Source organism: Diaporthe batatas (assembly GCF_019321695.1).
Source record: "Diaporthe batatas strain CRI 302-4 chromosome Unknown Contig00014, whole genome shotgun sequence".
Lineage (NCBI taxonomy): Eukaryota > Fungi > Ascomycota > Sordariomycetes > Diaporthales > Diaporthaceae > Diaporthe > Diaporthe batatas.
The window spans coordinates 856,371-881,813 of NW_025408561.1; the positions used below are offsets into that span (position 1 = coordinate 856,371).

The window sequence follows — 25,443 nt, forward strand, 5'->3', positions numbered from 1 at the left end:
GCACACATTGGCAAATCGGCCGTTGCAACTGGTCATCAAATCTGAGGTACCTGATTTATGTAGCACCCATTAACTACCTAGGTAGTGATATAGATAGGCCACATGGGCCGACATCTGGAGCTTAGACAGTATAGCAGCTTCTAACTTGAATTTGTCAACAGTCGATCTCACCACATTTCGAACATCGACATAGTTTGAATCTAATCATGATGAGTATTTGGAAACAGAATTATCGGAGTTAAGAGGGGTCGAATTTTCGTTCAGATAATCAGGGATGGACGATTGCCTCAAGACGATACCTGAGGAGTCTGACATAACACCAGTCAGTCTGATATTTCCCGCATTGACAGTGCATAGACCGTCATCAGCTTCCTTATGCCAACAGACGTTGGCTGTGTCTTAAATAAGAACAGTCTTTGCATAATATCCGCGTCCAGCTTGAATTGGTCATTGGTATCGACTACTCTGGCCGAGCTTCGTTGCAAGTCGCTGACCTCGGGACATATTTCTTTGGGGAGCTAAGCGAGACCTGGAGGCACCTAGTCAAGGTGTGAACCAGGTTGCTACCTCGATGTAGTGTTGTTAGGAAGATGATTGTTGTGTACAGAGCCCAGACTTTCCTGCAAGTGAAACTGGCCGTTTTGAGATCCAGAAATATAGGCCTAGACAAATTTGGCTTCCGATACTGGCAGTCCTGCGTGCCGCAAATCAAAGGTTTCGACCAGTCAAATGTACCAGATCCCGCTGAATGCATTGAAACGCTGACGCCGCTCAAGGAAAGATATTGTTAGATCATGACTATCAAGTTGCTGCAAAGGAGCTGGTAATCACCATCAACAAGTTCCCTGGTGATGAGCTCTGGAGGGAATTCCTCTTCGAGCGCGCGAGTGTATAGAGTGCCTGTTATCTTGGTGCTGGAATTTGCACGACAGTCGCTGTTGGGTGGACGATAGGGAAGGAGGTTCATCCAGCCATGACAATAGCCCTGGTATTTGTCTGGGGCGTGACATAACCGGCTTGTTCACTGTAGATTTGCCCATTTTCTCACCAGCAACCATGCTACCACCACATCGTGATGAGCGCCACGCTTTTTGATAGATCCCGTAGGGCTCATGATGTCCCGGGCACAAAATCAACATCCTAGACAACGGGCCTTGCGAGCGTTGCTGCTAGTCTCACCCGCGGCCTGGCCGGAGCTCACAGCCGAAATCTCGAAGAACTCTCGGCCTAGGCTGACGCGTGTCTCCTTCGAAAGCTGATAGGTCAGGGGGGCTAAGCATCGGACCATGGCTTCCACTCTGAACGTCCGGCAGCCAGGCCAGATGTGCGGCATCTATGGGTAGCTGATGAAGCGTGCTTAGATTAAATTTAAATTTATTTGTATTAAGCAAGTAAATGACACAATATTATTTGACACGGCGGATATAGCCTCTGGCAGTGCTATATGAAGCCCGGTTGTGGTTGTGCTGCTGTGACAGGCGGAGGTGGTGGTTGGGCTGCTGTCACGGGTTGTGAGGTTGGCGATGTCTTCTGCTGTGAAGTGCCGGGACTCGATGTCTTGGCCGAAACGGGCTGTCCGCGCTTCATCATCCTCCCGAGCACGGTAACCAGCTCGCAAGCATCGTTGAACATTTCGTTGTCGATGCCTTCAGTGGCCTCGTAGACCTCGTTAATAGTCATTCGGGCTACCTTGCGGCTCTCCTCGGCGTCATGAGCGCACTCGTAGAGAAAGGATGAATACTCAGTCCTGACTGACAACCGCAAAGAGTGAGAGCCCCATAAATGCTGATCCGCGAGAGCCACGGCCTCTTCGAAGGACCGTCGGGCCTGGGGGAGGTAATCGCCGGCCGGGAGCAGGAACGCACCAACAGCCTCGGGCCCGAAACCCGGTGGTGGGGCGACCGGCCCGCCGCGGGAGTAGGGCGTGGCTCCCGAGCGCGAGCCCTCGTCGCTCGCTACCCCCTTGCCCTTGTCTATTTTCGATGGCGGCGCACCTGGGACGGTAGAGGTGGTCGCAGGGTCTGGGGTAGGCATGAATTGCGACGATACCGGTGGCTGGTTGTGGAAAAGCACAAAGATGTGATAGAAGGATGCCCGTAGCTTGTAAGCCAGCACCTTGAGCTCGCTTTGCCTGTTCACCATCGGAATCACATACTGTTCGAGCATGACCAGCCCCTCCCGCGCGAGCCATATGATGTGAAAATAAAAGTCAAGTGCCTCGGTTGGCCTCGTGGGCTCAACTTTGCGCTGCTTCCTCGCCTTGACCAGGTGCTGAGATAAATTTATGGACAAGCCCAGGATCTTGAAAAGAATTGAAGAGAGCAGAGGATTTGTTTGCTCCTCTGCCTTGGCAAACTTGCCAAGGAACTTCTGATCGACCTCGGAAGATGCCATTGACCAGTAGGTCAGGAGATGGGACGCGGAGTCGGTAATTGGACGGGTAAGGTGCCTGTGACGTGTGGAGATGTTGTTGGCTCTGGATTCATACTCCTGCTGGTGTAATTCGACAGAACGTCTCGTCCAAGTATAGGGAAGGTAAGGAGATGATTGCCGCGTTGCTGCGAGTAACACATAAGGGGTGTTGTGGTGGCAACAGCTATAGCCTCGTGTACAGCAAGCTCATGTGTGCGAGATGACCTGGAGATGAGCTGGCCTGGGCGACACCCTGGGTGGCTGTCGGCTGTGTTTGCGCGTGTGGCGAGACCAGTAGGCGATGAGAGCTGCTGGCAGGGCGTTTCTGAGATTCCCACGGTGCGAAGCGACAATGACGACAAGCAAGGCAAGCGCGTGCAGACGGAGGGCGAACAAACAGGCCGAGGCTGGCCAACCCGGGAGCCGGCGCTGACGTCCTCGTGGCGGGAGGGCGGCCACAGGCGGTGAGTTGGGCAGGCTGGAAAGCCGGATTGTTGCTGGGATTTGAGTTGAATAGTGGACCAGAGAGCAGCAGGTGGAGCTCTCAGGGCTGGTCGGGCCTGGCTGAGCCGTCGAAAATGCGGAAGAACGGACGAGTAGTTGATATCAGGCGACCAAGATGCGAAAGGTCGCAAATGACAGCAAAAGAGATTGGGTTGGAACTCGGGGTTCGAAGCAGGGGTACGGAGGGAGATGAAGGATGCCAGTGGAAGAGGCCTTGTAGCCGCATGAGCGCCCCGGGGTGAGCGAGCGAATGCTGCAGCAAGTTATGTATCCTTAAGGGGGCCCAACTGACGACACAGGCAGGACCACAAGAACAGTTCCAGCAGGAATCAGAGTGCCGTAGTAGTACTCCGTACCTGGGGAGTCAGTCGCAGGTGGAGCGTTCGATTAAGTACTTGCATGAACGAAGGAGCCCCCCTGCGGTGGAAGCGCCCGAGTCTGAGCCCGAGTCGGAGGTTCTGGTCAGATGCAATGCGTGTGAGGTGAGTCTGTGTTGCCGACTCTGCCCACAGAAGCACCGCAGCACAATAACGTGGACGTGAACGTGTATTAGAGGGTACCGAGCCGAGCCGTACCGTGTGCTTGACCAGGCCGGGTGAAATGTGGTGTATGCATGGGCGCACAGGTGTTGTGCTGTGTGTGGTTGGGAAGACCGAGGGCAAAGAGCAAGCAAGAATAAGAATAGTAATAATAAATAGTAACAACAATGAGCGCAGCAGAACAATGGAGCGAGCGACCTTGACCCTCGGGACTAGATCAGGTCAGGGCAGCTGGCGCAGGAAGCCGCACATGTGTATGAATGTGCGTGCGTATATATGGGCTGGATGTGCGCAGCGTTCATGTACCTGGGCAGCGAAAAGAAAAGGGAAGAGAGAGCGACAGATACAGGGGGAGAGAGAGAAACAAGAGAGAAAGAGGCAAACTAAGACAGACAGGGCTGCAGGTACCTGGTCCCAGGTACCTGGCTGTACCGTATTATGCGCGCGCAGTTGAGGGAGAATGATGAGGATGATGATGATGATGTCGAGGTCAACATGCCGGTATTACTGCCCATGAGGATGGGTGGTGGTGTGGTGGTGCAGATGCGAGGTGAGTTGTCCACGGCCATTGCTGAGCAAGACCCAAGACTTGGTCAGGGCAAGGAGGAACTTTGGCACCTTGCCTGGGTCACGGAAGGCGGCCTCAAGCAAGGTCCAGGCTCGTCAGGTTTGGGGTGTCAGGTCAGGGCGGGCGTCAGGGCGTCAGGGTACGGAGCATGTACCTAGGTACCCAGGTACCTGATGCCTTGATGCCGGGTCCGGAGCAGGGAAGGACCCCCTTGCGCAACAGGTAGGCCAGTTCTGGGTAACAGCGACCGCAGCTACTGCAGGCCCTTGGGATTTAGACCTCCAACTCGTCAGGGCCCCCATATGCAGGCTCACAAAAGTCAATTGGACACTACAACAAGCGGGAGGGCGGTTGACGGCGGTTAACGGCAGACAACAGCGCAGGCCAAGCTGGAACAACTGGTGATGGGGCAGTACCTACTCACACTAGGTGCCTATGTACCTAGGTACCCAGGCATGGACACGCGCGCGTCTAGGCAAGCTACCTAGATAGCTGCGGGTGGGTGGCTGGCTAAGTAGGTACCAAAGATGCAGGAATAGGCAGGCAGGTACCTAGGGCAGGGAGTTTCTAGCGGGCGAGGGGGATTGATGAGATGAGACCAAGGAAGGCCCGCCCAATGTGTTTCCTGCTGATGACACAGGCACAGACACAGACACATGCGCAAACGTTGAGGGACCAAGAAAAAGCGACGGGGAAAAAAGCAGAAGCAAACGACGCCCATGTGGTGGTGGTCTATTTACACAGCAGTTGATCCTCCAGTCTACTTTTGCCCGGCACCTACCAAACACAACAGTTGAAGTCTTGATTCAGGACTTGAGGGCTTCTTGGAAGAGTGCTCCGTACCGACGCAACTCGAGATCGGACGCGAATCGAACCCCTCCCATCTCCGAAGCAGACAGGGGTCTGTTCCGTGGGGCGGGACGCGCAGGGCAAGGAACGCAGGCAGTGTGTTGATCACCCGGAGCCGACTCGCTTGACCATGGCAGACGTTGTTGCTGTTGCTGCTGCTGCTACGACGGCGGGTCCGTGGTCCTGTGTTCCCGTATTGCTCTGTCGTTGACTTCTCGGGTCGGGCGTTTTCCCTCCAGCAGAGTCTGTGCTGCCCAGGACGGGTGCTCCCATCTAAAATGTCTCAGACAATGATCCCATCAGGGCTCGTGGCCCTGCTCACACGAAACACGCGGTTCAAAGACACTGCTACCCTCCCTGCCTCCCTGCTGGCTTTCGGCCAGTCTTCAATACCGACCGAGTACAGTCGCCCACGTGCCACGACGCCAACCACTTCGCGCACCCTGCTCATCTCCACCACCGCCGACGGGCACGCAAACAAACCTGCGTCGGTCCAGAATTGCGCCTCCGCCGTTCAACCATAACGCCTGATTGTTCCACGGACCCGGCCCGCCCGGTCCATGTTGCAAGCCTTGCATGCTTGCCACGAGCTCATTTAGTGCCGTCTCTCTGCTCTGCTCATTCCCTCCCGGGCTGGACCCTGTACCGACGGCGATCTGATTTTAGGCCTAGGGACGGCGCGCCACAAGCCATGGCCAAGCCAGTCCAGTCTAGCAAGGAACCAAGTTTGGCGATTGAGCTTTCCAGCAGGCCAGACCACCTGCCGCAAAATGGTGCTCTCACCAGGCAGGCCTGACCTTTTCTCCAGTGGCGGCAACCCCAGGTCTGGTCTTGATGCCGAGGCCTCTCTGAGGAGACCCAGCCACCCAGATTTTTATTCTTTTTGGCGCTCGTGGCCCATCGATCCCTTGCCTCCTCCACCATGTAACGCCACGCGGCTGCGCAGCTGGGCAGCTGGGCCGCTACAACAACCAAAAGGGTCGACCTCAGCCCTCATAGACTATCCTCATCAGCCTGTAGGCTCGACCTTGGGTCCATCTGAGCCTCAACTCCCAGTGCAGCCTCGGGTACACATATGGAGCAAGTCGCCACCAACGTATGCCCGAGGCCGCCCTGGCAGCCTGGCTGTCCCGCACTCCGACGACCATCTGTCCACGATCATGGGCTCGGGAGCTACCACCACGGTCACGGTTCATGTACCGCGCAAACTGCCGGGATCGTGGACCGCAAACATCTGCCAAACAGGCGGTGAGCACCAAATAGGGAGCACCGTGCCTCCTTCAGCAGCTACCTAGCATCGGAGCTACCTACTACCCGGGCATGCCCCGATCAGTGCGCACCGTGAGCCAGCAGTCTGGCAGTCTGTTCGCCTGCTTTGGGATCTCCAATGCTACGCCTATTTCCCCGGGCCAGCCCCTCATCTCACCTGCGGACGTCAAGTGTGATTTCATCGTGATTCTAACACCTGGTCTGCGCCCGCTTGTTAAACTCGTGCTGGGAGCGGCGCGGGCGGCTGCTTGCACAGTATAATGCTTGCGCAGTGCCGTCTCCTCTCTGCAGAAGTGGTTGTTTGCCTGTTACATCGCAGCTCTGGCAGCCCGGGATACCCTTTGGGCACTCAATAATGATTTGAAAGCGCGGCCGAGCTGGAGCTTTGGGGCCCCTGCGGCCTCTAGCCTCGCGAGTGGCATAGGATCCCATGCCCTGAGCAACCGCGAATGCCCATGCCATGCCCGAGCCAGGCTGTTTCTCATTGGCGGCAGACAGCCTACCCGACAATTCGGATACTCTTGTGGGCTCTGAGCCCGCATTTACCTTGCAGGCCACGCATATGTGGATTTCTCGCTGGTCCTGAATAACAGAGAATGCTCGCCAGGGCTTCACAAAGTGGGAACAAGTTCGAATAGACACACAAGCGGCTGTGAATGCTTCTCGTCACTCAATTAGGAGACCACTACCACATGTGGAGACATGAAATACAAATTCTCCAGCGTGATGGTCTGGTCAGCTGTTGATCTTTCCAATTGCATATATCCATCCAGAAAAGGCGGACCACGGTCACACTTCATCCAGTTTGCTACAGGTTATCACTGATGAATTAAGTAAAACTCTTGGCAGCTTGCGAAGTGCTAAAGTACGCCTTCGCCCATGCCACGGGTGGTTCCACCACACGGTCACAAAGAAGATACCATGAAAATCAAGATGCCCTCACCAGCTTCGCTTCTGGCATGGTACCCGCACGTACTGATGTTGCGCGTGGGTCTGGTTCAGTTTCATGGCCAGACGACACCGCCTATTTCAAACCCATCTAAGACCAGCAGCTTCCACGAGGGTACCATGCACAAGCTTCAAGCCCTTGCCCACCACTACGGACACAAAATGATCGAGCTTTCCCACCAAACCGGTGAAAATGACTCTGCCTCAACTGGCTAGCGACTCAGCTGTGCCTAATTCATCAGTTGAATATTGGACGCTTGAGCTCGTCGAGATCAATCAGGCAATGCTGTAGCAGAGAGCTTGCAGATGATAAGCGTGGCGGTCAGGTATAGTTGCAGAAGCGTTACTATGTGAACGACAACAACATTGAAGATCGGGCATCAAGCGGCGAAGGAGCAGATACCCCGGCGCTCTTCCGGATAGCGTCGTCCGCAGTGTCCACGGGTGCACGATTCCATATTAGGCACCCGAATCTATTTGACGGTATTCTCGCTTAGACAACGGAAATCAACATTTCAGGATGGTTCGAGCCCCCACATGCATAATTTATGCTATCAAGCTTCGAGGATGGCCGGGAGGACTGTAAACCCAGAGCACTGGTGTCCACCATAAGTGGGCTGACGAAGGGCTGTGGAGAGAAGCACCAGGCAAAGCCCAGGGCTTGACTTCTACTCTCATTTCGGGACCAATGTCCACCACAACTGAACATTATTGATGCCGCACATGGAGGCCGGTTTATCGCGTTTCATAGCACTGCTGAGAAGGCGGATTCCTGCGTAATATGCTAACAGTTCTCTCAGCTGCCATTGAGAAATATCAGGCAACCCGAGTCCACCAAATCCAGCGAAAGGTTGTACGTCACATTCCAAGACACTTCCACAGCCTGGTCGCCGTAGGTGAGAATATCCGTCTATAAGCCCAACCCAGCAAGGAAATTGTATCCGTATAATGTTGCGTAATAGGAATTGACATTGCCCAGAGCCCGAGAATATATTCTCCAGCCTGGGACTGATCTGGTTTCCCAAACCCTTCTATGAGCACCCCGACGCCTACGCTATGCACGAGTGATGCATCTGACGAAAGCAGAGCCTAGTAGATGAGTCTCTCCCGCAAGGCGGTCCTCTTGTCGCTGCCGAAGCCGATGCGGTCCAGGTACTTGTCCAGGCCACCGTGTTTTGACTCGAGGTGGTGTACAATGCCTTGCACAAAGCCCGGGGCGGTCTTTGCAAAGTCATCGCTGAGGCCCATCTCCCGGATCTCAACCAGGCGCGACTGCTCCTCTGAGAGCAGCTTCTCGTCGGAGAGGTGGTAGTCATACTGGATGGCCTCGACAGGGACGCCGCAGATGAGAAGGGCGAGGACAACCATGATGCCAGTGCGGTCCTTGCCCTGGGTGCAGTGGATGAGGATGGGCAGGCCGTCGAGCAGGCAGGCCAGGCCGGTGGCAACCTCGGGGCCCGAGGCGTCGAGGGTATCACAGCCGAGGCCGAGGAGGCCGCGGGGGTTCATGACGTCGCGGCCGAGGACGGCAATGGCCTGCATGCGGTAGCCGGCGACGTAGAGGAAGATGAGCCTGAGGAAGCTGGGCCAGCCCAGCTGCCTGAGCATGTGCCTCTCGAAGCCGCCGCCGGTGATCTTGACCTCGCGGTAGTCGATGCCGTCGATCTTGACGGGGCCGGCGAGGGCGTCGTTGGACCGCAGCAGGGCCGGGATGGCGGCGTCGCGGGAGCGCTTCCTGGCGGCCTCTGCGTGCTCTGTCTTTGTGCGCAGGTCCACGACGGTGCGGATGGCGTAGTGGTAGCGCAGGCGGTCGCGGTCGGCGAGGGTGGCCTCGTCCGGGCGGGCGGCGCGGAAGAGAAGGCCCTCGCGGATCAGGCGGCGTGACAGCTGGCCGTTTATGGTGGCGCCGACGTCTCGAAAGTTGAGCAGGGCGCGGAAGCCACCGTCGTAGAGGGGGGCCGAGGAGGAGGAGGAGCTGGCCCCGGACGAGGGAGAGCCTGTCGGTGACGGACCCATCTTCTGTGCTGTCCTCAAAAGAGATGTGAGGGCAGCGAGCGTATGGTCCTCTGGCTTCTAAGTTCTTGGCTCGATGATCCCACGAGACCTGTGATGTGGAAGAGCAGGCGAGTGAAATATGACTGTTCCTGAGCAAGCTACGGTGTACAGGTGGAGAGAACAAGCATTTCAGGTTGAGCGCACCCCTGCTCCTGATCGTCAATCTCGCCAATCTGGTTTTTGAGATGCACTGTGTCTTGTCGCTGCCATACACAAACTACCTACATACCTAGGTATGTACTGCAAGTACAGTGCTGCAGTCTATCTGGCTGCAGTCTGTCCGGCTGCAGTCTCTCTGTACACGAGCATGCCATAAGAGGTATGCTGGCAGATGGAGCATCGTCTGGCCATGACGACATTTTCAAGGATGTGCAATAGCATACCAACCTGGTAGTATAGCATGACATGGTATAAGTAGCTAAGTATAGCACCAGCACGTGTGCAGTGGGGCTGGGCCAGACACACGGAAGCAAGGGAGGCTGCGGGACTGGGCAGGGTTCGCTGGGCGGGCCTGGGTTGTGTGTCTATTCTACAAACTTACCGTCGATCCGGGAACGGGGAATAAATAACATATGGGCCCAGCAAGGCCGGGCTGCCGGGCTGCCGGGCTGGGCCCGTCTTGAGGATGGTCGGCATGGTCCTTGGGCCCCTCTGGACGTTATGACGTAGGCCGGTTCTTTGTGCCTGTGCCTGTGCCTACACATGGGCTGGTGTGGTGCGTAGCCTATCTGGGAGTGGTGCGTGCTGGCGCCGGTGCTGGTGTTGTCGAGAGGGGCTTCTCCTTCTGCTGCTGCCCCTGAGCTCTGGGGTGGGAGCGGGCATGGTCGGACGAATGAATGGGATGGGGTCTAGGATGGATCTGGGGCTGATCGCCCAGGAGCAAGAAGGGCTGGACCAGACTGTTGGATGTTGAAGTGGTGGTAGAGTGGTAGGCTAGACCATCGACGACCACAGTAGCACTGTAGTACTGCTCGGTACTCACTCTTGCACCTGGCGCCCCTTTCGTCACTCCCTTCCCACACTCGGCACTCCCAAGCCGCACATATCCTCGCCATCCCTCTGTGCCCTCTGTGCCCTCTCAGCCGCCTCTCTTGCTCCGGTCACCTGCTGTCCTGCCGCCCCGCCCTCAACTCCAGCTCCATCCGTCCTCAACCATCGTCACCATCGCCGTCCTGCCCCAGTTCTTGCTCCTGTTCCACCCCCAACACCTCCTCCTCTTCTGCTACTGCTCCTGCTCCTGCTACTGCTGGCGACTTTCCGGGGTCACCTCGCACATGACAACAATACAACCTCGCGAACCGGCCCGAACATGACATCTGTCAGCGCTGCCACGCAGACAGCCACACATGAGCTGCAGCCTGCACCCGCACCCGCACCCGCACCCTCCACAGCGGCCCCCACAGCCCCAGGTATGCCCTCCGTGATTGCGATTCCGTGTTTGTGCACACTCCCGAGCCCCGACTGTCCCGGGTGCTCACTTCTCACATTTGTGGTATCAAATCCCGCCTCTCTGCCCATCGCTTGTGGGGTGCGCATACGGGAGCGACATGTGCCCGACCCGGCCTTGCCTTTGACGTGCAGGTCCGACCCATGCGCCCCGACGTCATCCCTGCCGCTCCCGCTCGCATTCCACAGCCCTAGGTCTGGCTACCTACCACAGCAAGCTCGCTCACTCACCTCACTCACCTTCACTCACTTATTACACACTAACACACTCACTCACTCACTGCTCACTGCTACTGCTCACTCCTCCACTCCTCCCCTCCTCCCGGTTCCCCACGTACAAACCCCTGGACACCCACCCAGAATAAGACCCTGCTCAACTTCCTCTACATCCACAACCTCGTATCGCCGTCCCGCCTGACCTCGTCTGTGCTCTCCTTCCCCACAGCACGATACCCTTCTTGCATCTGCTTTCAGCTCACCCTCCTCCTTTCTTTAAACCCAACCTCGCTTCCGTGTCCGTCCCTGCTTACCTTGAACCATTATCCAGTCGCGACACCCTCAACCGAGAAAGCCGCTGGGCATGACGGGCGCCTGAAACACGCAAGGCCACAAGACCTGCCATCCTTTCCATCTCTCGGCCTCAGGGAAGGGGATGCCGCAGCAAGCGCCGCAGCCTCATTAGGCTGGGCCTCCACCAAGCCAGTAGCCCTCTGGGCCCCCGGCAGCGACTCCCACGCCCATAGGGCTGCCACTCTGGCAACCGATTACAAGATGCCTTCCGCCTGGCAACCAAACCCCAGCTCCTCCGGCTCCAAGACTGCCGCCGTGCTTGCCGCCGAGAATGCCACCCGCGGCGACAGGCAGTCCTCGTCCGCCCTCCTGCCCGCCACCGCATGGGGCAACTCGGCCGCGAACCAGGCCTTCGCAGCCGGCAGGAAGTCCCCCCGCGACTCCGCCGCACCACATACTATGCCCTCCCTCGACAGGCAAAAGAGCCTGCGCGCCGCCCGGGGCGCAATGGCCGCCAACACGAGGCCGCGCTCCACCTCTACCCCCATGACCTATCCCGACTCGGCCAACGCCGCTGCGAATGCCCTCAGCGCCGCCACCATTGCCCACCGTCCCACCGCCGCCGGTCCCGCCACAGCCGCAGGTGCCTCGCCCATCACCAAACTGGACCGGCAGATGTACACCTCCAACCCGCCAGTAAAGCCCGAGGTTGACGAGCGGAATCGTGAGGCCGTGCTTCATGCAAGCGCGGTCGCTATGGCAAAAAAGATGTACAGCACTCAGCAAAAGGCTTTCGACAACGCAGCTCGTGGCAACGAGCAAGGCGGCTCACGGCCCGGGAGCGCCGACGGCCATCAGGTCCGGCCGATGCACTTCAACAACCTCCAGGAGGCCGCATACAGGCTTGCCCAGGAGCGGCTGGCAAAGCTCCAAGACGAGCACCAGCGAAACAGGGGCTACCAGGACTACTATGGCGCCGGCGCGTCCCCCGCCTCCCCAGGGAGGAGGTTCACCAAGTTAGGCAAGGCAAGACGACGCTCATCTAGTGACAGCGATGTCGCCCGTCCGGGAACCGAAGACGACCGACAACGATCCAGGCAGATTCACAAGCAAATGTCGCTCTTTTCCACCCGCCTTTCCGAAGTGGACGAGTCCCAGCGCGCCAGGGACAGGGATGCCCTGCTCGCGGCGGCGCAAAGAAACGTCAAGGCCGCCATGGAGGGCATGGACGAGAAGGTGTCCCGTGACACCGGCCGGGTGACCTCGGCGAAGCTCAGCGAGTGGGAGCTGAGGGCGCATGCCACCGCGCAGGCGAGGAGTGACGAGCGCAAGGGGGGTGGTCCTGCTGCTGGGCAAGTCGACCTCGGTGGCGGCCAGTACATGGACCGTGAGAGAGTAGAGGAGATCGCGGCAAAGAGGGTGCAGCCCCTGCTTGATGAGATCAATGAGAAGGCCGAGATGGAGAGGAAGAGGATAGTGGCGTTGCGGGAAGAGCAGGAGAAGAAGAGACTCGAGTGGGAAGCCGAGAAGGCGAGGAACGCCGAGGTGAAGGAGAACCAGCGGAAGCTGAAGGGTGAGTTTTTGTCATTCTCTGTAACCCGGGTGGGGATCAGGCCTAATCGACGACTTCGCAGAGGAGGAAAAATCAAGGAGAGACGAGCTCAAACAAGAGGCAAAGGCAAGAAGAGAAGAAGAAAAGGCGGCCAGGGCCGAAGAGAAGCGTCTGGCCCGAGAGCAGAGGGAACATGAGAGTGAAGGTCCTCCGGGAGCAGCGCGACAGCCCAACGAGGAAAGCACATCGCATAGGCACCGCATCCTACCTTTTACGCCCAAAATCCAAACCAAGTCGTCATCCGCAACCAACGCCAAAGGCGAGCCATCGCCCCTATCGCCATCTTCAAATACCTCACCCGAGTCGGCAAGCGAGTCACCTACCAGCCGCGTCAAGAACTGGCTCAAGTCACGACTTTCGAAGCCCCGGGCGAAGTCGATCTCGGGGAACAACGCCAAGTCCTCCGATACCGGCAGTGTCAAAGCACCGGGCGGGTTTCTAGGCGGCCACAGGCTCAAGCGTCTGCACCCGGACGGAACGGGAAGCATGACGAGCCTGGGCGAGGAGAGGAGCGCCAGCATGAGGGAGGTTGCGCTCGCAGGGAGGGCCAGCGCACCCGTTGTCGCCTCCGACGAGCCGGGGGAAAGTAGTGGCAGCAAAGCTACCGCCCCGACCACTGCCTTGAGCGGCACTGGGAGCCAGCGGAGGACTGGCGGATCAGCCAGTAGTGACGACGGCACTGTTGGCGACGGCACCACGAGACAAGACCGAACAGACATGTCGAGCTGCGCACCGGAGCTCGAGGGCATCGCACCACCCAAGGCCCTTCTAGATCCCGCCGTGGCCGTGAGCGGTATTACGCCACGGAGCAGTGTGGGCAGCGGCAACAGGGACTCCAAATTCATTGAGATCATTGACTAAGCAGACCTATCACGATCTCGGGGGCGCAAAGGATAGGTACTGGGGCCGGAGGCCAGGATCCAGCGTTTTATTGTTCTTGTTGAGCATTGGGACTATACAGGTGAATATTCGATACCACATGCGAAGCACTGGAGTTATTTGGGTTACGTATAACATGTCTTTAGCGACCATCTTTTGCAAGCTGGTCGTTGCGATTTGTGGCAAGTCAATCAAGAACTGCGTTTCGTGGAAGGATGTGTCTACACTCTCTCACCAAGCCGGGCTGATGCAAAATCAACCAACAACAGTAGTAGACACATGGCAAGTGGCTGATGGCCAAAGGCCGAGTTCATACAGACCAGGCTGCATGGACGAACTAGAATTGGACGATAATAGGATGTCTTCAACAATATGGATTATTCAGTATGTAGGCGTGCTATATGTCATGCCCGATAGTACGACAAATTTATGGCTTTGTATGTGCTCGTTGAAACCGACTGAGATGCGAACGGCGGCCACCTTGCTGGCCACCAAACTCAGGCCCAAATCCAACCCCTAAAACGCCTGGCAATGCATCCAAAGAACGCCGTCAGCCCGGACCCGAGACGGCCCGCCTAAAAGTTGCTGGGAACGTGGTTGCCGTCTGAGTGGAGGTGGCTCCTGGTGCTGCTGGAGCCCTCCTCCATCTTGCGGACCTCGGGCTTGCGGCGGGCGCCGTCCCAGGTCTTTGTGCGGTAGTTCCCGCCGTGCTTGGTGTAGACGGCCGGGTAGAGGTCGACGTAAAAGGAGAAGACGTAGAAGCTGAAGACGACGGCGATGACCCACTCGAGGATGGCGGCGGGGTTGTAGGTGCCGCGCGAGGTGAGGACGACAAAGGGGATGGCCAGGGCGATGGTGATGAGCACAAAGGCCAGCTTGATCCAGAAGGAGATGCGCAGGATGCGGTGCTGGCGGTGGCGGATGCCCAGGCGCTGGTACTCCCAGCAGATGAAGATGGCGGACAGCAGGTAGCCGACGATGAAGAAGCCCAGGAAGAGGTCGTGCAGCCTTGGGTGGCGGGCCGTGTCGAAGATGCTGAGCAGGATCAGGCCGACGGTGCCGAAGATGGCGCAGACGATGGTCAGGCCGGACAGGATCTTCTCGCCTATGGTGGTGTTGGGGACGAGGCGGCCCTTGTGGCGCAGCCAGCGGTCGCTCAGGAAGGAGATGTCGAAGAAGACGGTGGTGATGACGCTCCCGGTGATGAACAAGGGCTTCAGCTCCTGGGCGCCTACGTCTGAGATGTATGCGATGGTCTGGCCGCCCTGCATGGACGGGTAGACCCTGTAGTTGGTGTCGATGACCCCTTTTGGTGGAAATTTATATTAGCAAACGCGCCCGGGCCCAGTGGTACAATGTTGTGTCGTATAAATGCATCTCAATGAGTACACATACAGTGGAGAAGCAGGCCAAGCAGGGTGCCAAGCCATACGAGGCCGGCGAAGATGGGGAAGACCCAGTATGACAGACGCAGCATGACGATGTTGTGTCTCTCTGTCGTGAGCTTAGGCTCAGGGCTGTTGTGCTGTAAATAAATGCTTGCTATCAATGCTTGCTACCGATGGCTGCAATATATTGTGTTCATGCGTTCACAGTCCGAGTCGGGTTTGGCGGAGGATAAGTGTGGTTTGCCTAGATGGGAGCGATGGGAGCAAGGGAGGCGGGAAGGATGCAGCAAGGCAAAGACGAGCGAGCGAGTGAGTGAGTAAGTGAGCGAGGGACGGCAACAAAGTTAACTGATGCCACTGCTGACTACCGGAACGCCTGGCTGCCCGAGCCACTGGGACTGACGTGTACGGGAGGGCTGGCGGCTTGGAAATTTCCAGTTTTTGCACACTCCTAACAGCCTGGTGTTGTTACGTCGTTCCTCCTGGTACCGCAGTGGCAGACGGGTGACGTCAGACATGCCGGGTGGATCCGTGTCCGTCTGTAGTCTGGACTGGTGACCTCTTGATTCCGCTTATTACCCGGGGGTCAGACCTTCGGTTACCCCCTATGCCTCCCGGTGTAGGGGGTACTAAAACCCCCATATAGTTAAAACCCCTATATATTTAAGAAGAATAAAACACTATACTTAAATTAGTTTAACTTACTTAAATAAAAATAATATAATATAAAAAAAGTAGTTTTATAAACCTTATTTTTTAAAGAATTTAAATAAAATAGATATAAAATTTTAGGGTTAAAGTTTAACTAAATTTTATTATTTTTTTTATATTTATATTATTATAAATATTAATTTTAATTAATTTTATATAAATATAAAAAATATATTATTATAATTTTATAAAATAAAAATATTTATAAAATAAAAATAAAATTTAAAATTATAGTTTTATAATAAACTTTTAAAAGAATATATTATTTAATATTAAATTAAAATAAATAATTTAATATTAATATAAAAACTATTTTATTATAATTTTATAATATAATAAATATTTATAAAATAATTAAAAGATTTAAAATTAAAGTTTTATAATAAATTTTAAAAAATATATTATATTATTTTATATATTTTTCTTATTTATTATTTAATATTAAACTAAAATATATACTTTTAAAAATTAAAGTAATTTAAAAATAAACTTTATTTAAATTTAATTTTATTATATAACTTATAATATAACTTTAATAAATAAATATATTAATTTTAAATATATTTATTAATTAATTTAATTTTAAAGATTAATTTATTATATTTTATAATTTTAATTAATAAAAATAAATATAAAATAATTAATATAAATATAAAAAGTAATATTATATATATAAAAATATATTATATATATATATATATATATTATATATATAAAAATATATTATATATATAAAATAATTTATAAAATAAAGTTTTATTATATTTATTTAATAAATACTTTTAATATTTAATATATAATAAATAAATAATTTATTTAATAAATAAATTAATAAATAAATAAATAAATAAAAGTTTATTAATTTAAAATTAACTTTAATTTTAAATTAAAATAATAAAATAAAATATTAATATTTAAATTATTAAATAAAATTATTAAATAGAATTAATAAATAGAATTAATAAATAAAATTAATAAATAAAGTTAATAAATAAAATTAATAAATAAAATTAATAAATAAAATTATTATTTTATTTATTTTATTTATTTTCTTTACTTTATATACTTTATAGTGGTCCGCAAAAAGTTTGTACCCACCCTAAATTCTAAAACCTAAAATCTAAGATACTTACTTAATATCTAAGCTTACATAAGCTAAATAATATTATAAAAATTCTTTTATCTTATTTTATCTATTAAATAATAGTATTAAAATTTTAAAATAATTAAAAATAAATATTCTTTAATTTTTAAATAAAAAATAAAAAGTAGTAGTTTTTAAAATATTAATTTTTAAAATTAATATTACTATTTAAATAGTATAGGTAGATTTATTTTAAAGTTTTATAAAAATACTTAAATAGTTAAGGTGTTTAAATTTAAAACTATTATTAAAATATCTTTAATATTCGTTATTATTTATAAGTTTTAAGAGAAAACTTAATATTTTAAATTTTTAAATTTTTAAAACATAACTCGTTAGTGGCTTTATAGAAGGTTTTAGTGCTTAAAATCCTTAACAATTATTAAATTCTTCATTTTATCCTTTTTTAAAAGTATATAATTAGTTTATCTATATATATAAAATTTATTAAATTTAATAAATAAAATTTTATTATACCTTAGTATTATATATAAAAATTTAAAATTATAAAAAAATTCGTGTAGTGTTTTATTGCTTATTAAAGTTAGTGACTTTTGGTGTAAAATAGGTGTATAGGTACAGACTTTTTACGGCCCACTATATATAAGTTATAAAACCTTAACTTTAGAATTTATTTCTTATTTTATAAATATTCTTTATCTTATAAGGATTATAATAATATATTTTTTATATTTATATAAAATTAATTAAAGTTAATACTTATAATAATATAAATATAAAAAAGTAATAAAATTTAGTTAAACTCTAACTTTAAAATTTTATATCTATTTTATTAAAAATTTTTAAAAAATAAGGTTTATAAAAATACTTTTTTTATATTATATTATTTTTATTTAAGTAAGTTAGACTAATCTTAGTATAGTATTTTATTCTTCTTAAGTGTGTAGGGGTTTTGGCTGTACGGGGGTTTTGGCACCCACTACGCCAGCAGTGGGTTCCTCGGAGCGAGAGCGAACCCACGGGTATGTTTATCTTAATGCCGTGCCCGGGCCCCGGTCCCCTGCACAACACTGACCCCACGGCCTTTTTGGTTGGCCACAGCATCTGCTCACTAGACTATAACCTCTTTCTTGCCTTGCCCTTTGCAGACAGCAGTGGGAATGATGGGGCCAGTTGACCAGGTGCATATCCAAGAAGCCTTGGTTTATAGGCCGGTTGACTAAATGCACCATACTGTATGGTCTTGTGCAAAATGTCAGTGTCATAAAGTATAACACCCCGTAGAGAGAGACCACCTGCAGACCACCCAATACGGAGGTACTCCCACTCCGGGCGCTCAGGCACTCCCGTCCCCGATCTGTGTGCGGTACCTGGCCGCGGCAGGGGGAGCACGGGCCAGTCTCTGCATTCAAGCATGGGGTTCCGACCCACAGCTGTGGGCTGCACGAGGGAGGCGGCCAACTGCCCCGGGTGAACCCTGACAAGGCTGAGAGCTACATCCCCGAACCACAAACCACGACGCTGACCCTCTCCTCAGCCTCAAGCCCAGTGCCCGCCTTGCAGTACGGCTGGGCACTTGTGAATTCATAGCCCATTGCATTCGCAACACGACGCGACGCAACGCAACACAGCGCAACGCAACGAAAGCAACTGCCCCCTGCTTCACGCCGCCATTCGCATTCGCACACCATGGCTGCCTCGCCCCTCGTCCTCCCCCCCTCCAACCCCTTGCAGTCCTCACTCAAGCCTGTCGCCTCTCCCCTCCGCCACCAGTCCTCTGCCGTACCATCCTCAAATGGCACGCCACGCTCATCACGGCCGGCGGGCCCGCCAGCACAACAATCCCAACCCTCGCAGCCTCCGACCATGGACCTGGCCGAGCAGATGAACATGGAGGAGCGGAGGAAATATGTCAAGAGCAGGAAGCTGGGTGAGGGAACCTACGCCATAGTCAGCCTGGGCTATTCCCGCGCCGACCCCTCGCAGCTTGTCGCCATTAAAAAGATCAAGAAGCAGAAGGAGTACACAGAGGGCCTCGCCCCCGACGCCGTCCGCGAGCTCAAGCACCTCCAGGAGCTCTCCCACCCCAACATCATCTCCCTGCTCTCCGTCTTCTCCACAAAGGACCAGAATGTCTGCCTCGTCCTCGAGTTCCTGCCCCTTGGAGACCTCGAGATGCTCATCCGCGACGACAAGCACATCCGCTACGGAACCGCCGACATCAAGGCCTGGATGGGCATGCTGACCCGCGCCGTCTGGTTCTGCCACGAGAACTTTGTCCTCCACCGCGACATCAAGCCCAACAACTTGCTCATCGCCGACGACGGCGAGGTCAAGCTGGCCGATTTCGGTCTCGCCCGCTCCTTCAGCGACCCCTACGGCCTCATGACCTCCAACGTCATCACCCGCTGGTACCGGCCCCCGGAGCTGCTCTACGGCGCAAAGTACTACAGCGGCGCCGTCGACGTCTGGTCCGTCGGCACCGTCATGGCCGAGATGATCCTGCGCGTCCCTTACCTGCCCGGCAGCACCGAGCTGGACCAGATCCGCCTCATCTGCCAGCAGATCGGCACCCCGACCGAGGACAACTGGCCCGGCGTCACCAAGCTGCCCGAGTACATCAAGCCCGCCGACGGCCCCGCCGTCGAGGGGGTGCGCACGAGGCAGGACTTCCTCGGCACCTTCGGCACCGTCGGCGAGGATGGCGTCGACCTGCTCATGAGGACGCTGACCCTCGACCCGCGCAGGCGCATCACAGCCCGCGAGATGCTCGAGCACCCCTGGTGGCACGCCGAGCCGCGCCCTTCCCGCAAGCAGGACTTGCCTCGCAGGCCTGAGGAGAGGATGGGCGCTGCCCTCAAGGGGCCGGCCGGCGTCGTGGCCGGCGAGCAGGACCGCAGCGGCTCGGTCGCGCGCAAGCTGGATTTCGGCCGCCCGAGGGACTAGCTGCTCGACAGTGCCGTGTCTAAGCCTGGGCCGGCCTCAAGCACAAAGGCCCCTGCGAGCCGGGTTGGCGGCAGGGCCAAGGTACATAGGGGTCAGCCGGGTCAGAGAGTTGTGATATGTAAGCATTTCCGTAGGCGTTCGGGTAGAGACATACCCCGGTTTTGGGGGGTGGGGCAACAGAAACATGTGTGGCTTTAGAGAGAAACATCATTCCAATAAAAGCCTCCTATCCTCATTGTCAAGTAATACTCTGGTACCACAATTGATAGATGGTATCCTTGGAAGGGGGGTGAGTTCTTTCACGCTCTCCCTTCCTGTTCTTATTCCAAGGAGTAAAATTCCGACGACGCCAAGAAGTCACTGTGCCTCATTTTCACATTAGACAACATTCCATCCCGTACATGGCCCTCTCGACATCCCTCTTGACCTGGTACCAGTCCGCCCTCCGCTCCGCAAACTCATATACCTCCTCCGCGCGGAAGACGCCGCCGAAGCGGTCGCCGTCGGCGATGATGGTCGCCATCTCCTTGGAGTGCCGCGGGTCGATGAGGTAGATCTGGCTCAGCTCCCGCAGCGCGCGGAAGTAGGCGAGTAGGTCCTGGTTGCGCAACGTCTGGATGTACTCAAAGTACAGGGTGCAGTCGGCGATGAGCCGCGTGGCGCCCTCGGTGGACACGCGCTGCCGCTTGATGTGCTTGCACACGGCCGTGAAGAGCCGCAGCCCCACCTCGCCGTTGAACACCTCCAGCATCGTCTTCTCCGTGCTGCCGACGAGCATGCGCGTGTGCGAGCTGACCAGGTCCACCACGCGACGCGCCGTCTGCGTCGGGGACAGGTCCGCGACGGCCGCCGAGTGCCTCTGCCCCTGCGTGGTGCTGCTGCTGCCAAAGGACGCGAAGCTCGCCGCGCTGGACCGCTTGTCCTGCGCGCCGAGGCCGTTGCTTCCGGCAGCGCCGGGGCCCGCGGGCTCGGGTCCCACCGGGTTGTAGTCCGTCGGCAGCTGCGTCGTGGCGCAGATGTACTCGACCTCATCCATGAGCACGTCGATGCCCTTGTTCAACCCCGCTGCCACGCTCTCGTCCAGCATTTGCTCGAATTTCTTCTTGGCCAAGCCGCTCTGGTCCAGAAAGTCGTTTCGGTCCGCGATCCGTGGGGAGGCCAACAGCTGCTGCTCGTAGAAGACGTCGATCATCTGCGAGATCAGGTCGCCCACATTGACCAGCTCAATAAATGTCACCAGAGGCGCGACCCCACCCTGGCTACCGTGGTCTGTCACCTCGCGTGCCTTGTAACCCGCAAGGTGGTCCACGGCCTTGTCGAAACCGGGCTTGATGTGTCTGTAGCCCAGGATACGGAGAAGGCTGACGAAAATCTGTGCACATTGCTCTCGCGCTTCTTCGCCGGCCTGTCCGCCGAGCTGGATCAGCACGGCGGCACGCCCCAGGCTCGTCTTGGCCATGTGGACGAGGTTCAGCGCCACCTCGATACTGAACAGAGACTTGATTCCTTCTAATCGCGAGGCCATAAGCGCAGCCTTTGCTGCGAGCTCGTCTGTGGGTGCCTTTTCCGGAAGGGGGCTGGTTGTCCTGTCCGGTACGCCTGCACCGGATGCCTGTGATGCCGAGGCCTGAGGAGCCAGTGACGTGCCGTTGGAGTTCGAGGCCGGTGTGGATTTGGTCGTGGTAGAACCAAAAGGAGACGTGAGCAGCTGTCCGGGCAACACCGTGACGGGCATCATGATGGTCTTTTTGAAGGAGCTCAGGAAGTCCTTCTTATCCACGGGCTTGGTGAAATTCGACATGTAGAACGACTCGACTGTTGCGTCCTGCTCCGATAGTTTCCTTTCCCAATTCCCAACCTCCTCCTCGGCCTTCTTTTGAAAGAACTCGAGCTCGTCCTGCAGATACAAATCCAGGTGTGGCTCTACGACCCTGTACGCTTGCTCTTTCGACTTCTCCTCGCTTTCCTCGGCCGATATCTGTGGTACTTCGAGGGATCTGAGGGATTGCAAGCACTGCTCGAATATGCCAGACACCGCCCTGAGGTAGGATTCGATGTTGCGCTCCCGGGCCTCGTCGAACAGCGAGGTTGCATAGTCCATGATGGTGTCCTCCCTGACCTTGTCCACGAGCGCCCAGAACACTTTACCTGGATTTGGAAATATCTTCTCCACGACCAGGGCCTGCTCATGTAGCTTGCCTGTCAGGATCTCGAAGAAGAGTTGTGACGGCCCCAGTGTTATCCCATCCGCAGGCGCCTTGTTGATGCAGTCCATCGGATTGGCAAGGACTTCTCTGTCCGAGAAGATGGGGTGCTTGTGGATGAAGAGGTCGACACCGGCCGTGCTCTTCAACATGTCCAGGACATGTGCATACCGCCTCATGCGGCCCTCGACGTCCCAGAACTCGTAACCCTGCTCGAATTCCCTGAGCACGGCGCTCTCGAAGATGTTGGTCATGCGGGTAAGCTTTTCCTCGCGCTGAGCCCAGCCCGAAGCCCAGTCACTCTTGGAGAAGACGTGTAGATTTGCCAACATCTGCGCCTGGCGCTCGGGATCCCTGAACGCCTTGAAAAGGGCCGGGTCTGCATGGCTCTTGGCTCGAACCAGGTCGAAGTAGAAAGGTCCCAGTGCACCGTAGACTTTGCCATACTCCTCTCTCGCATGGCCTCGCACGCTCTTGACGTTCTGGAGCACTTGTAAATAGTCATCGGGGTCCTGAAGCGGATCCGAAAGAGGCTGCCTAGGAGGCTGCGAAGTTCCGGTTACGGCCAAGGTCTCGAAGCCATCACGCAGTTCCGGCACGCCACTAGCTGGGGCGGATGCTTGAGCAAGAGTGCTACTCCTCCTCGCCCTCCTCTCCTGCTCGATGGAAGCGTCGAAAAACACGGTTGTGGACTGCCTCTTCGCGGCACCTATCTGTCGCCCGGCATCGGCAGCGCCTTGGCTGTTGGCTCCGGCGGCGGCGGCGCGTTCCTTGGCCTCCCTCTCCTGGGCCTCCTTCCTCCGGCGCACGGCATCGTCGAAGCGGCGGCGGGCCTCGAGCTCGTTCCACAGACCCATGCTCTTGAGGCGTGCGACCCATCTCGTGTCGTCGTAGACCATCTCGCGCATGCGGCTGGAGGCGCGGGCGAAGCGCATGAGGTCGGAGACGGGCAGGTAGTCGAGGATGGTGACGAGGATCTCGGCGGGGAGGGCGGCCTTGGTGTCGATCATCTCGGTGGCACGCAGGGTGTTGAGGATGCTCGTGTTCTGGGGCCCTGGGGCCCTGCTGAACCTCGACATGTTGGCGGCGTGCGGTGTTTGGATGTCTGGCCTTGCTGGCAAAGGGCGACTCGTGCACAACAAGAGGGGTCGAGATTCGAGATCGTGTGAGCTAGCCTTCAGGTGCGGCCGTGACGGCAGCGATAGGGCAAGACGGGAGAGGTTGCGCGTAGTCGAAGCCAGCCGCAGGAGATGACGCCCATTGTTCTCACGGCAGGGCAAGGAGACGATTGTTCGGACGAGGAATGGGCAGGGGCAGCTTAAGCGTGACGGAGCGCGGGAGTGAGGAGGGGTCCCCACCAGACTAGACTCGTAGGCAAATACCAGGCGAGCTTACCCCTGACCGCCCGCATGCATGCGACAGGACCTGGCTACCTGGGCAAGCTGAGTGGCAGGGCTGGGTGCGGATGGTCCCGCCCCCAACCGTTCAGTCTCGACTGATGTGTTCATCCCACTCCTTTGTGAATGTGATTTCTCAGTCAGAGTCGCTCTACACATTCGTAACCGTGCCACCGTTTTTGCACCATACTCGCCTGGCAGCATCAGCGACCGATTCTCACTGCACTGACTGCGCAGCTTGGCTCACGGAGTAACGAAGTCACCATGTCGTCCTAAGCATGTGCATGGTTTATAAGTGTCCCACAGTACCTCTCGACAGAACGGTGAATGCCGTACGTCTGATCGTCTTGCTATGATCTGTCTAACAAGTGTCAAGGCCGGTTGGTCAACACCTCCCGCTGGCGAGCCCAGCCTGATGAACTCGGACCAACAGTGTATGCCGTCTGCTTTCAGTTGGTTCAAAGTGTCAAAGCGCGAAGCTGTCCTACAGGCCACCGCTTTTCTGTAGGCTGACCGATCTCACGAACGATGCTGCAGGGTAGAGCGGTCCGCTGAATTCCATATCGTACCTGCGGTAGACTTAGCTCCACCGACGAGCGGGAAACGGTGGGTGATTATTGTATGGGCATACCAGTAGTTTACGGCCACACAGATGCCCTCCTCCGAGCAGGATTGTGACACTTTGTGGTACCTGTCCAGATGCCGCTGCAGGTCAGCACTGCCCGCCTCTTGGGGCAAGTCACCAAGAAGTACACAACTCACCACAAGGCCGGGAGATATAACATATCCCCTTGTCGCAGCGTGACACGCACAGGCTCCGCGAGCCTGGAGTAAGGAGTCGCGTTCTTGTCCGGCCGGTCTGGGTCCCAGATTGCGAATGGCACAGAGCAATCCTCATCACCCCCGCCGCCATCCATGACAAGATGCAACAGCCCGTCCTGCTGGTCGCGCACATATGTGCCCGCGCGGAGTGGCTTCTCATTGACGCATGGGTAGCAATGCGGAGGCATCAGGACGAAGTGCTTTTGTCCCTGGACTTGTACATAGATGTTTTCGTAATTATCCTTGTGGAGGGCTGTCACTGAGCGAGAATTGCCGACCCTTGTTTTGAGTGGCCGATGCGTCAGGCCAGATTTCGTGGTATGGGAGGGCGCCGGTCAGTTCCGCCTTGCATTTGACTCACCACATGTTGATGGCATCGGGCTCTTTCTGTAATGCTATTCTTGCAAAGGGTATGTCACGCTGGACCTGATCGAAGATCGAGACATACTCGTGGCGAAGGTTGTCATTTTCTGAGGCGATATGGATGAGAAACTGGCGGCGGCGGCAACAAGGAAACAAGAGCATCGCTCGCGCTTACGAGTCTGAGCATATCGTATCTCACTGCTCGGGGGGAAGGAACCGTCTGTCTCCTGACGCGCGACGTACTCGACAAAATCCGAGAAGGGCTGATCTTCCTCCCACGGTTTGGCAAAAACAAGCTCGCCCTTGTCATCTCTTGTGGGGGCATCGGCGTTCCTGACAGCGTAGAGCCATGATTAGGTCGTCATGCGCACGGGGCACACTCAAGGGGGGGACAGAAAGTGAGATGCTACAAACCCGTAGGGAGTCACGGCGACATTGACGGTGTGGTCGTGTAAGAGGTCCTTGAGGCGAGCAAGGTTCCATGTCTTGGTTGCAGTCCAGTTGCTGGCCCCTCCCCTTACGACAAACGGCGTGTTTCTCGAGACATATCTCATGAACTCGAGCGGGCTTGGTTCCTGATGGAGCTCGTCAACGACGGAGGCATTGAGCTCATTGTAATTGATGAGCAGCTCAGCCAGGGGGTCGGGGACCGGTGCCATGGGCGCTAGCTCGGGGCCGGCCAGTTATAACGCGGGACCTCAGCTGTGTGGGAAAGGTAGGGGTGGTAGGTGCTGTGTGGTGTGTGGTGTGTAGAGTGTAGTGTAGTGTTGCTGGCCCGTTCCGAGGGCGGTGCTGCAGCCTTGCGGCAAGTTACTCGGTATAGAAAACATGGTGGATGTTTCGGTGCAAGTGGGGCCCCTGCAGTGCTGCATGTGGTGATCTGGGGACGGAGCACGTGGCAGGAGACTCGGTACAA

The 25,443-nt window shown here is 54.2% G+C and overlaps 7 protein-coding genes across 7 annotated transcripts; 2 read left to right on the forward strand and 5 right to left on the reverse strand.

Moving 5' to 3' along the window:
* Positions 1-29: 29 nt before the first annotated feature.
* KVR01_011073 (uncharacterized protein) lies at positions 30-4,170 on the reverse strand. The gene has a single exon (XM_044790964.1). It carries the CDS (start codon positions 2,392-2,394, stop codon positions 1,441-1,443), a length of 954 nt encoding a protein of 317 aa, XP_044640220.1. The 5' UTR covers positions 2,395-4,170; the 3' UTR covers positions 30-1,440.
* Positions 4,171-7,622: 3,452 nt separating this feature from the next.
* On the reverse strand, positions 7,623-9,651 carry KVR01_011090 (uncharacterized protein). Its single transcript, XM_044787674.1, has 2 exons — positions 9,374-9,651; positions 7,623-9,290 (listed from the first exon to the last, which is right to left on the reverse strand). The coding sequence occupies exon 2, from the start codon at positions 9,103-9,105 to the stop codon at positions 8,179-8,181; it is 927 nt and encodes a 308-aa protein (XP_044640237.1). The 5' UTR covers positions 9,106-9,290; positions 9,374-9,651; the 3' UTR covers positions 7,623-8,178.
* A 418-nt stretch (positions 9,652-10,069) lies between these two features.
* KVR01_011042 (uncharacterized protein) lies at positions 10,070-13,974 on the forward strand. Its single transcript, XM_044785103.1, has 3 exons — positions 10,070-10,553; positions 11,138-12,673; positions 12,735-13,974. Exons 1-3 carry the CDS (start codon positions 10,454-10,456, stop codon positions 13,571-13,573), a joined length of 2,475 nt encoding a protein of 824 aa, XP_044640189.1. The 5' UTR covers positions 10,070-10,453; the 3' UTR covers positions 13,574-13,974.
* Positions 13,975-14,166: 192 nt separating this feature from the next.
* KVR01_011083 (uncharacterized protein) lies at positions 14,167-15,068 on the reverse strand (the record flags this gene model as incomplete). Its single annotated transcript, XM_044789220.1, has 2 exons — positions 14,167-14,897; positions 14,987-15,068. 2 exons carry the CDS (start codon positions 15,066-15,068, stop codon positions 14,167-14,169), a joined length of 813 nt encoding a protein of 270 aa, XP_044640230.1.
* Positions 15,069-18,484: 3,416 nt separating this feature from the next.
* KVR01_010972 (uncharacterized protein) lies at positions 18,485-19,741 on the forward strand (the record flags this gene model as incomplete). Its single annotated transcript, XM_044786770.1, has 1 exon — positions 18,485-19,741. The coding sequence occupies one exon, from the start codon at positions 18,485-18,487 to the stop codon at positions 19,739-19,741; it is 1,257 nt and encodes a 418-aa protein (XP_044640119.1).
* Positions 19,742-20,114: 373 nt separating this feature from the next.
* Positions 20,115-23,024, reverse strand: KVR01_010767 (uncharacterized protein; the record flags this gene model as incomplete). Its single annotated transcript, XM_044794270.1, has 1 exon — positions 20,115-23,024. One exon carries the CDS (start codon positions 23,022-23,024, stop codon positions 20,115-20,117), a length of 2,910 nt encoding a protein of 969 aa, XP_044639914.1.
* A 479-nt stretch (positions 23,025-23,503) lies between these two features.
* Positions 23,504-25,441, reverse strand: KVR01_010893 (uncharacterized protein). Its single transcript, XM_044785031.1, has 6 exons — positions 24,942-25,441; positions 24,703-24,860; positions 24,526-24,634; positions 24,105-24,443; positions 23,974-24,033; positions 23,504-23,911 (listed from the first exon to the last, which is right to left on the reverse strand). The coding sequence occupies exons 1-6, from the start codon at positions 25,184-25,186 to the stop codon at positions 23,827-23,829; spliced, it is 996 nt and encodes a 331-aa protein (XP_044640040.1). The 5' UTR covers positions 25,187-25,441; the 3' UTR covers positions 23,504-23,826.
* Between the last annotated feature and the right edge of the window lie 2 nt (positions 25,442-25,443).

Coding starts and splice junctions, on each gene's coding strand:
- KVR01_010893 (XM_044785031.1), bottom strand. CDS start 25,186: ATGGCACCGGTCCCCGACCCCCTGGCTGAGCTGCTCATCAATTACAAT. Junction 24,444..24,525: donor CCCGATGCCATCAACATGTG/GTGAGTCAAATG, acceptor ACTCAAAACAAG/GGTCGGCAATTCTCGCTCAG. Junction 23,912..23,973: donor TGTGTGGCCGTAAACTACTG/GTATGCCCATAC, acceptor AGTCTACCGCAG/GTACGATATGGAATTCAGCG.
- KVR01_011042 (XM_044785103.1), top strand. CDS start 10,454: ATGACATCTGTCAGCGCTGCCACGCAGACAGCCACACATGAGCTGCAG. Junction 10,554..11,137: donor AGCGGCCCCCACAGCCCCAG/GTATGCCCTCCG, acceptor ACCATTATCCAG/TCGCGACACCCTCAACCGAG. Junction 12,674..12,734: donor GAACCAGCGGAAGCTGAAGG/GTGAGTTTTTGT, acceptor ACGACTTCGCAG/AGGAGGAAAAATCAAGGAGA.
- KVR01_011073 (XM_044790964.1), bottom strand. CDS start 2,394: ATGGCATCTTCCGAGGTCGATCAGAAGTTCCTTGGCAAGTTTGCCAAG.
- KVR01_011090 (XM_044787674.1), bottom strand. CDS start 9,105: ATGGGTCCGTCACCGACAGGCTCTCCCTCGTCCGGGGCCAGCTCCTCC.